Source organism: Fukomys damarensis, unplaced genomic scaffold (assembly GCF_012274545.1).
Source record: "Fukomys damarensis isolate Sample0158 unplaced genomic scaffold, DMR_v1.0_HiC HiC_scaffold_35, whole genome shotgun sequence".
In the NCBI taxonomy this organism is placed as follows: domain Eukaryota; kingdom Metazoa; phylum Chordata; class Mammalia; order Rodentia; family Bathyergidae; genus Fukomys; species Fukomys damarensis.
In genome coordinates, this window is record NW_022900947.1 from 38587184 (window position 1) to 38598500 (window position 11317).

Sequence of the window (11317 nt, forward strand, 5' to 3'; positions counted from 1 at the left end):
TTGTTTATATATATATATTTTTTTTTTTTTTTTTAATGCCCATAATGTTGATGGCTGCCTGATAGCATCCTGGGAGATTCATTTACTTTTAACTGGGAACCCCTTTGCAGGAAATGCCCATAGGGATCACTGTGTTCAACAGAGAACCCCTGAGAGTGTCTCCATTTTGATGTTTAGTAGGCATTTGCCATGGGCTCTATCTACTGTGTTGTTCCAGGAATCTTGAGCGTTTCCAGTTATGGTCATTTGTACTTAGCCACAAGACACTGACAGACTGTTGGTTGTCAGCGAGATGCCACCGTTCAGACTATGAGTGCCTCCATAATATCTCTCTCTTATTTGCTAGGCAGAAGATGGTGTTAGTGATTGCAAGCTGCTGGCTGCACCCTGCAGAGCAGGCGTGAGTGAGTGCTGTTCAGCTCTCCGGCCCTGTGAGTCTGATGCCTTTCTTTCATGTTTTGGCATCACTGCCAAACACACACATTGAAATTCTTTGTGATCATCAGTTTGTCAGATGACTATATTGTTATAAAGAGTCTGTCCAGGTCCTTTGTATCTTTTTTTTGTCACCTTAGTGTATGTCCGTTGTGATGGGGGCATAGGCATTGGTGATGAATGATGGAAGAAGGCGTAACACGTGTCAAAGCTAGACTAGAGATTTGGGGTTAGTGAATTATTACAGACTGCAAGAGAAAACCTAGAGTGCCAGTGTTGTCAGCCAGTGCTGCATGAGCGTTTGTGCAACAAACGGACTTCGGCGTGGTCCTGTGTTGCTGCGTGTGTTTCTCGACCATTTGCTCATATTTCCTGTGGATTGCTTCATGATTTGGTGTGCCGTTGCCATCTGCCACACCTGTGTTACGGGCTCGGGATATTTTCCATTGACTTGCACAGTGCATTGCTGAAGCATAAGCACTTGAAATGGTTGGCAAAAGGCAGGCAATCTTTAGGTTACCTCTTCTGCTGTCCTCTTCTCCTTCAGGAGCAAGTGGTGCAGCCCTAGCAGGACCATCTCATTGCCCAGGGTCAAGAGAGAGTGCTGTGGGAAGGAAACCCCACTTCTTTGCATAGAACTGTGTGATTCAGATTCCCCCGCCATCATCAGACTTACATTTTTATGACCTCAAAACAGAGAAGGACATCATGGTGCCATGAGTTCTGGTCTTTTTGTGAACAGACATTGTATTTTATGACTGAGTCTAAAGGCAGACTTCTTGAGCATCTTTCTTAAGCAGCAAGTTTCTGTGTCTTCATCTCCCTTGTTTGCTCTTGTTAGGTGAGGCCCTTACCTTTGCTGTGTTGTTTAATTCCTTCACTTTTAAAATTAGGGTCATGGGTAGAAACTTACATTGTATTAAAGAGTGCTTCACCTAAAAGCAGAAGGATTCTGTGGCTGTCGGGGTTATATCACTGCATCGTTCTTTAATTTGGTGAATATGTAGATTCCACTCCAGTGGGAAGTAGAGCACTTTTGTCATAGAGTCCTTTTGCAAATTTACACTGTATTTAAAGATACTACATGGAGGCTAGCATTAGTTCTGTAATGTCACCTCCTGAAGTCCCAGGCCTTCTATCCATTTCCACAGAAACCACCTAGTTGGAGATTTAGAATGGAAATTTACAAGAAAGAATGAGAAATTAGGATTTTTGATTTGCAAATATAAGTGGAATTAAGTTAATCTACATTTATATGTTACCTCTCTTCTGGTTTCCTTATGAGATGTTTTTCTCTTGATTACTAGTTAGGGATATTCTAGGAGAGTCACATCTAAGAAATCCAAGGTAAGGATTGTATAGATAAATATCCTACTTTGCCTAGAGCAACATGAATGACTACATCCTCTGATAAGGGAGAGAATCTTCAGAGCCCCACCGTTTATTATGAATCAACTTTAATTGCAGTGTGTTTTGGTATTAAAAAAATACCCCATGAAGTAAAACTGTTGGGAAAAAAATGATATTTAGCAAGGAAAACTAATTCCTAAGTGTGGAAAGCAAAAACCTTTAAACTCTTATCTAGTTAAACTGTGGGCTTTTAGGATAACCAGGAACGATTTCAATAATTATTATAAATTGACAAGCAAGTTACTGAGTTACCAATTTTTGTTTAGCCTATTAAATAATTTAGTTACTGCTACTACAAGATTGATTTTCATTAGGCTGATCATTTGATGGACACGAATCTTCCTTACATTTGTGAAATACTGAAATGATCAAGCTTTCCATTGGGTTTGCCTGTCTTTCCCCCTGCCTTAGTCTCCCTTCAGGATTTTTATTGTGTATAATAAATGAGTTGTTGATTAATTTCTTGGTGAAGTGAAATACAAATTTGGATTATGAAAACTTATTATTTGGAAGCATCTGGCTTATCCTTGTTTTTATTTGTTAAACAGGAAAAGGACCAGCGCAGCCTAGACATAAACACTGCCAAGTGCATGTTGGGACTGTTATTAGGAAAAATCTGGCCCCTTTTTCCAGTTTTTCACCAATTCTTAGAGGTACCAAATGTTATTTTATGAAACGTTATGTTTGCTTGCTTAGAACTACCACATATACTTTATTTAACCATTTTATGTAATTTTTTGTTTTTGTACTTTTCTGCTCACAGGAACTATGGTGCTGTAATTGCTGTCAGTCAGCAGCTCCTCCTTTTCTTAGAGTGCATCTGTATGTGTGTGTTACGTCATGTGTGCCATCCCATGTTACAGTGCATTAGAAACAGCCAAAACTCTCCTCTCCTCTCTTGGCTCCATTTTAAAAGCCTCATTGCTGTTTAGATTTCCTGTTCTTTATAACAAAAACTGAAGTTTACCTTCTTTATGATTTTAGACGAACTTCCAGTTTTACTAAGCACAGTTTACAGAACAGCCATCTGCCTTCTTAGTAAAATTAATTTGTAAACTATTCTTATCTATTGTTAAGTATCTCTAAGTAACGTGGGACATTTAGAGCAATGTAAGTACAATATTAGGTAAACTGACAATGTCTCCTTCGGTTTGTATTTTCTTCAGGTCCATGTTAGAAACAACCCAGCTCTTTATTCCATCATTGTTTGCTTTGCATATTTATGATAAAAAATTTTGAGGTGCTGGTTAGAAGGGGCTGGCTCAGTTGAAGTCTCCTGTTGTAGGACCTGGAAGTACTTGGCATGTGTTTTTAGTGCCTTGGATTGTCGTCACATATGGCATCCTCCTTTCCCTCCTTCCCCAAGCCCTTTTTAAAAACCCCCGTTGCTTGTATAAATGACAGTGTTCAGTCTGTGAGAAAGTGCTAGGCCTTAACTTCCCTCGAAATAATCTTTCTTGTAATATTATTTCATGTAATAGCTCAGAAAAACTTAACTATTACATTTCTTAGAGGGGTATTATTAAAAACTGCTTTTAATATTACTAACTAGAACTCCTGAAGAAAGTTATAAAAACTTGTTTTAATCGTAGAAGTGTTTGTTTACATAATGATCCACTCTCCATATGGTCTGTTCTAGCTTCTCTGATAACCCCATGAGATAAGCTAGCACTGTTTGGGACAGAAACAGAAATAGGTTCTTGCTCTCAGAGTTTAGCAGGATTTGAGCCTGAGTATGAAGATCCTTCAGCTGAACAAACCTGGCTATGAGGAAATTTGACTTTGCACAACTCTGGGAATATCATCAGCTATTTCAAGACTAGTTTTTTATTTTAGTTGCTTAGAAAGTTAAACTCAAAGAGTTCAATTTGTTCTTGTATTAGTTAACTTTTTCTTTAAAAGAGAACGCTAAACCTTTTATTTTAGCTCTTCTGATGTTTATAATCTCAAAACCATTGGCCTCTTTCTTTTTCTTTTTCTTTTCTTTTTTTTTTTGGTTGGTACCGGGGATTAAACTCAGGACCTTGCACTTGCGAGACAGGTGGCAGAACCACAGAGCTAAATCCCCGGCTCCTTTCTTTTCTTTTCTTTCTTTTAAAAAATATTTGTATTATTTTATTATATTCCTAAGTTGATGTGATGGAAATTTAAAATGGCTAGTTCTAGATTTTATTTTTAAATCTTTATGTGGGGTTACTATATTTTAAAATATACTTGTAACATATTTCTTGTCTGAGGATTAGAGAAACTCTTTCATGGCTAGTATAGTTTCATTCATGATCACATTCAGGTTTTGAATTGTTAGAAAAGTAGCTTTCTTCAATGGCACGAGTACCTACCTCTAAGACCACTTGTTGCACTCATGTAGGTTCTCATAGAGCGGTGGTGGTGAACCTATGGCACGCGTGGCACAGTGAGCTGTTTGTACATTGAAAGCTCTAAAAGGTTAGCCCTCCCTGTGATAGTGACCCCCTGCTGCATGTGCTTCAGGCCAGCAGCTTGGCGGTGAGCAGTGCTGATTGTGTCAGGACTGCTAAGTGGAAGCCACTCTGTTTGTCAAGTACTTGATGAAATGCTTTACATGACATAAGTTATCTCAATACTTGAAGCATTGCTAGGAAATAGGTAATATCCCCATTCTATTTTAAAGGGCTATAGCAGTTTCACTACTAGGGATATTTCTTATGTTTCTTTGATATGCTTGCCATCTTGGATTGGAGCCCCAATAATATTTTTGTAATAAAAATTAGCATCTTAAATTCTCCTCTTGCTGTCCCTCATCATCCTTCTAGATTGGTGCTTACGTGTAAAGAGTTAAATACATTAACTTTATTTAAAGTTGGTTCATACAGGAAGCCATCCCATTTGTTCATTTTAAGTGTGAGTAATTCATATTACTTTCCCCTCTGTCAGCAATCAAAATATAAAGTGATTAACAAAGACCAGTGGTGCAATGTACTTGAATTCAGCAGAACAATAAAGTGATTAACAAAGACCAGTGGTGCAATGTACTTGAATTCAGCAGAACAATTAATCTTGACCTCAGCAACTACGATGAAGATGGAGCATGTAAGTACTGGGTGAGACTGGTTTTTCTCCCCCCACCCCCCTTTACACATTCACTTCCTTCCTGGAAAAAGCCTGAGAGCAGCCTTGTTTTTTCTCTCTCCAGGGCCAGTCTTGTTGGATGAGTTTGTGGAGTGGTATAAAGACAAACAGATGTCCTAGGACTATATGTATAGCAGCGCGAGAGTCACTGTTACCAGTTATGTCACCCATTAGCCATAAATTGCTGTTTGTATCAAAGCGCATGCTGCTTCCCTTGCACTGTCTCCCCTTTGCAGGGATGTTTTGGTGTTTGCTGTCGAATGGGCCAGCTCTGCTTGCTGTGTAGCATTGTTCTCTTGGAAGGCTGCTTTCCAGTTTGTATTTACACTACAGATTGGTGAATTTGCCAATGTGTCCTCACTGTGATTATGTGTATATTGCTGTTTAAATTTTGTATATGTGTATAAAAGCTTCACCTAGAGATTATTTCTGCAAAAATGTATTGTAAAAATAATTTTGTGGCATATTTCTAGTCCCTTTTTTCAAATGAACCAGTTATATTTTATTTGGTCTCAAATGTAGCATTTCAGAAAACAAGACAAAACAACCATTACCAGAGCAAATGTTGCCAGAATTAATCTTACTGTTTAAGAGGCCAATATCTGGAAGAGGAGGTAGGAGTGATAACTTTTCAGTGGCTCATGCCAAATAGCATTTGATTTACTTAATAATATTAGCATTTTAAAATTATGAAAGTTACAATTATTGACCATGTGCACATGTAACATGCTGCAAATGGTTTTCACCAGGCAAGATAATAGTTTTTTTATTTTTAACGTTAAAACTGTAGTAGCTTGAATACAGGTACAGATGAACAAATTGAAATTGCACCTTTTTTAAAAATTGGGGTTTAAATTCTCATAAACTTTCTTTAATTTTTTTTTCTTTTTTACCCTTTTACATTCCTTCAGCCAGTGTTTGGTCTGCTGATGCTCCTTATGCCAAGCTGACTAAAGTTTATTTTGCTGTCTCCATGAAAATCTACTGGCTTCCTGGCATTTATAACTGCAGAGCACTTTTAGTTGTGGCTTGAATGTTTTCAGTTAGATTTCATGATGTCTAATTTCCTAGTTTTTTGGAAAATAAACTGTAAGAGAGGTGTTTTGTTTTGTTTTCCTTGTTTATTTCATGCTAGGCTTTTCCTGGCAACGTGTTCATTGCAGGCAGTGGACATGAAACCACCAGCATCGAGCTAACCCGTACCACACTGCAGGACCTTTTCCTAAAGGGGCCACTTGTCATTACCTGAATCATTTGTACAGAAGAGTGATAGCCATTATTTATGTGTATGAGGAAACAAGGATGGTATGTTTAGATTTGTATTTTATGTCTTTTTTTTTGCCTTGAGATGTATAGATTAGGTCATGCCCCCCCACACCTGGTGCTAATTGCCCTAAAGTTTTGTGAACATACAACAGTCCAATGATTAACCAAGTACAATGCCAAGGTGCATTTGAGCTAGTGATTGCTGAGGTTGTGAGCAATATCCATGCTTGAGCATGTAATGATTTGGAGTATTGGCCAAAAATTTTTTTAGGTAAAATGTGAACCTTTAAATGATGTTAAATGAGTAAAGCACACAGACAATGCTACTCTTGACCATTGTTTTACAGTTTCTTTTCCAAATGGTGTTCTGATTTTCATATTATTTTTTCCCTAACTGAACCACCAAAGACAGAAATTTTGTGTATATAGTGTGTGTGCATATACAAAATCATGATATGGTAGAATGCAGCTATTTCCTTTTTCTTCTGAAAAATAAGGTTTGGTTTGCTGTGAAATAAACCAGAAGTTTTAAAAACCGTAGTGATTAAACATACTTAACCATTCCTTGTTTTTAGTCTCACTTTTAACCTTAGAAATTTATGTCAGTTTGCATAAATTGCTATCTGGAAAGAAAAGGAAATGTCAGTAGTATACAACAGCTATTGAGACTGCCGTATTGAAAGGTGGTCTTATTCATGTTATCATACTGGGGATTGGCCATTGGCAGGTTTGGATCTGTGTAGAGTTGCCTTATTTTCAGATGTATCCCAGTGAAATGTTTAAAAAATCACACTTTAAAGGCAACAGGTCTTAAATTTGATAATTTCTGTTTTCCTGAAAGCAAACATAAATATAGATGAAATTCTTTTAAATGTTACGTTAGAATTTGGAGAATTTTTTAAATACTAAGCCTAGTTAATTTTAAAAGGATTGTAATAAGGGGGAAGTGGTACATTTCATCGACGGTGAACATTTTGATAAGAGAAAGTCCAAGTAAAACCACCTTTATGTGAAAGTAAGTATACCAGTGGGATAATCTTGCATATTTAGAAAACAAATCTCTAAACTACCCTGAAAAATGAGCCTCTGTAACTGCTGGTCACAGAGTAGTTCTTAGTTTTCTTCATTTTATGGATTTTTTTGTTTTGTTTTGTTTTGGTTTGGTTTGGTTGGTACTGGGGATCAAACTAAGGACCTTGTGCTTGTGAGGCAGGTGGCAGAACCACTGAGCTAATAAATCCCCAGCCCAATTTCATGTATTTTTAAGAGAAGGTAATAAGACACTTTTTCTTGAAAATTTGCCTAAGTAAGTTACACAATACTAAACAGTTCATCAAGCACTTATTTGTGTGAGCTAATGTCTAATAAATTAGGGTGCCTTCTTCTGGTTTTTCTTTAGTACCCAAGTCTACGTCCTTTTTTGCCTTGTGTTTTGAAGTCTACTTTGCAATGCTCTGTTGTTAGGGAATACAATCAGAAAGTTCATTGTTTGATTTGCCATAAACACCCACTGTAATGTTACATGCCCCTTTTTTGAAGCATGAACTTTGAACTAAGTTTTTATAAATCTAACTAGAGAGACCTCTAGATTCTGGTTTAACAACAGATTTCTGTTGCCTCCTGGTCCCCGTTCTGACAGTGCTTTTGAAATTTATACAGAAGGCTTTAAAAGTTAGTTTGTGCCCTCAGTTTTTATTCTTACAACTGCTAAGATACCTCTGTAAGCCTTATCCTTTATTCTTTCATAAGTTGTACAATAAATGTATAGAATTCATTGACCAACTAAAATGTTGGGTATCTGTAAATGAGACCAAAATGTGGGTTGCTTTTTTTTTCATAAAATAATTTTTATTGGAGGTTACTGTTAATTGAACAGCAGCTAACCTATAACTGTGAATGCTTCGTGTCGTCAGTATTTGCATTACATTCATAAAAGTGTGCAAGTCCTGTGACTCCCAGCTTAACTGAAATACCGTTATGCCATCTAACTTGAGTACAGCATACTGGTTTTAGTTTTTAATGGAATTGGTGTAAAACAATATCCCATAAATAAAAAAGTATTTGTGTTTGATTGCAGAACTGGTTTCTCTTTTCTTTTTCTTCAAAAACCATTTAAGTAGTTTTAAAGTTTCTGGTTTTCAGTCCTTTTCTATTTTTTGCAGCTTCTACTGAAAATGTCTACGGGGGGGAAGAAAGCAAGAATAATATAGTGAATATCTGCATGCCTGTCACTTATATTTTAATGTTTTGCCACATTTCCTGACCCATGGTGAGAGAAGAAAGAGAAAGAAATTCTGTGTAAATAAACATTTTTTTCTTAATTATTACCTGTAAATTATATCATTACACATCATATCTGACATTTTTCTGTAGCCGTGAAGCAGTGATCATACTCAAGAAATGTTACTTTGTTATAATTATATGTAATATACAGTCTAGATTTTAAATCTCTGCATTTATAGCAATAATGGTCTTAATTACTCTTATATCTAGGAACAAGCATTGTGTTTGTCAGGCTTATATAATCTGTAATTCAGGTAATTTCCAAATACAGAGTTTTACATGTTTTCATTAAAGATAGTATAAATATTCAGACAGTAATTTAAAAAAATATATAATGCCGTGTTACTTATTTGTAACAGTTGAGCTAATAACTGAGGGCTGTGGGCTAGCAGCCAAGCAGAAGTGACTATTTTTACTACCCCCACACTACCAGCCACTTCATGTGTATCAGCCTAGTTAGTATCTTACACTAGAAGTTAAGCTTCCCAAGGGCAGGGCCTCTGGCACACAGTGGATGAGCAGAAAACATCTGTGCAGGGAAGCAAGTAACAGAATTCTCAGTCTGGACAAAGAATTTTCAGTATCTAAGAGAATCCAGGAAGAGCTGGGTATAAAGGTAAAAAAAAAATTCAGTAAAAAACCAACAGGAACTTCAGGATTGTTAATTGCTTGAATATAAGCTAGGAGTTAGAAAACAAAACAAAAAGAATCTATATATAGGCTGAGTATTGTTTAAATTGGTGATGTAAACGGTTCTTTTTCCTTTTTTTTGAGATAGGGTCTCACTGTGTAGTTGAGTCTGACCTGGAACTCCCTATGTAGCCTAGGCTGGTCTCGAACTCACAGCGATCCTCCTGCCTCAGCCTCCCGAGTGCTGGGATTACAGGTGTTGTGCCACCACGCCCAGCTAAATGGTTCTTTCAACTGAAATTTTGGCCCAAACTGAGAATCAAACCAAAATTTTTATAGACATCCAAAAGGGAAGGGAAGACTAAGTGAAAATAATGGAAAGAGTTAATCCCAAATAGATCGAAAGGAATGAGAGGAGCCCAGCTTTGGGATAGAGCTTTTTTATCCTGGAGCATGGCCAACAGTCAAAAAGCTTGAGTTTTCTTATCGAGTGAAAAACAGGAGCCAGTAATGTACTATGCTGGTCATTATTAGTAGTCTACATGGAAATGAAGAGGAAGCTCAAAGTTTTCCAAGAATGTAATTAGAAAAAGACAGGCCGGGTAGGGTGGAATGGGGTTGGGGACAAATCACGAATATCTGCTTGAGGCAACTTCAGCTGAGGCACGTTGCAGACACACCATGCAAGAAAAACGGTACAGGAAGATTCTGTAAACAAAGTACCTTTTTAGGTTCTTTCACTTAACAGGATGGAGAGGAAAGTGAAAACATACATAGAAAAGAAAATCTAAGACCATTGAGTCAGCTCCAGGGCTTCAGAAGTAAGAAAACTGGGCTTTCTTGATGCACCTACATCAAGCAGGACATAACTGTGATTGCTGTGACTTGCGTTTGGTCACATCAGACTCACTTGGAGTGGTGCCTTCAAATCCATGTGTGAAGAGTGACTTATGCACAAAGTTAGAGAAATCTTTTATGATTAAAAAAAAATTATTGGAATTTTGTTTTATAGCCAGAAGAAAAAGAACTACCATATGTAGAAATAACAGATCAAGCTCTCTGGCCTTGTTCACTTATCAAAGCTTGTAAAGTAGAAGCTAATCCTGCATAGAACACGTATACTACCTTTGACATAATTCAGAAAAATGTTTGCCTTTTCCCTTGCCTGAAGTTGTTCTTAACATTTATCTTCATTGCCTTACTAAAAAATAAGATTACTTCACATATAGAAGGATTTGCTTAGAAATGATAGTAAGCACCCTATACCAAGAGTTGGAAACTGAAACAAGTTGACAAGAGCAATTAAATGAAATTTCTGAAAACCATTTAAAATGCAACTCTTCTGAAGAACTGTGTTCAGCACTTTGAAAGAAATTCCTTTGCAATCACTGAAGAAAATGGACTGAAGCACCCTGGCTGTGAGAAAGTAAACTTAAAAGAGGCTTGCGATTTTTTTTTTCCTTTGACATTTTCTAGGAGTGAGATCGCAGAATTGCCTTAATTTAAATATCTAAAAGTACAAACTAGTGTTCTCTGGAAGTCTTTGGATAAAAGTGTGAGGATAAAGAGAACTGCAGCTGTACTTAGCAGTGGACTAAGTCACTAAAAGGCTTGGAGCCAACTTTTGGTAGTGTACATGAATTACCTCCATGTTTTCCTTGTCTCCTTGGTCATTCATTTTTGCTCCATTACCTGGGGTGGCTCCTTTGTATTCCATCTTGAGGTTGGGGGTTGGGTGGGGTATGTTTCTATGACAGTTCCAAAATCATTGGATAAAATAATGTGTGTTGGAAATCTGTTTGTTTCAAAGTGCTCATAAGTCTTTTTATAAGTCACTCCTCTACATCGAGCTTTTCAGATTCTCAGTATAATCATATCAAGTTGGTAAGTTAAGAAAAGTATACGGAGGGGGCCAGGGATTTAGCTCAGTGGTTCCACTGTGTGCCTTGCAAGCACAAGGTCCTAAGTTCAATCCCTGGTACACACACACAGTAAACAGGCTGGGAAAAGAGAAAATGGAAGCATTAAGAGGAACCTGTGAAGGGAAGTCTCAGGTCCATTTGCATCAGCCATTTACAAATGATAAATTAGAAAGACACTGGCGCAATTGGAGCTGAGAGTTCTTCTGGGGTGTGGGGGAGTGTAGAGCTCTCTGTAGAGGTCCTTTGCGCACTGATGCATCTTG

General features: G+C 37.3%; 1 protein-coding gene across 7 annotated transcripts in view; it reads left to right on the plus strand.

Annotated features, from left to right (window-relative positions):
* Window positions 1-7400, plus strand: part of Dcun1d4 (defective in cullin neddylation 1 domain containing 4) — a 79296-nt gene extending 71896 nt beyond the window's left edge. For 5 of the 7 annotated variants that reach the window (XM_010640232.3, XM_010640229.3, XM_010640233.3 and 2 more), the window contains 4 exons: window positions 2394-2498; window positions 4759-4793; window positions 4847-4914; window positions 5018-7400. In XM_010640232.3, the coding sequence (XP_010638534.1) occupies window positions 2394-2498; window positions 4759-4793; window positions 4847-4914; window positions 5018-5073 (264 nt within the window). In that variant the 3' untranslated portion in view covers window positions 5074-7400. Of the gene's footprint in view, window positions 1-346; window positions 432-2393; window positions 2499-4758; window positions 4794-4826; window positions 4915-5017 lie in introns of those variants that run through there. The other 2 variants (XM_033758830.1, XM_019209967.1) reach the window with 2 other exon arrangements.
* The last annotated feature ends 3917 nt before the right edge of the window (window positions 7401-11317 follow it).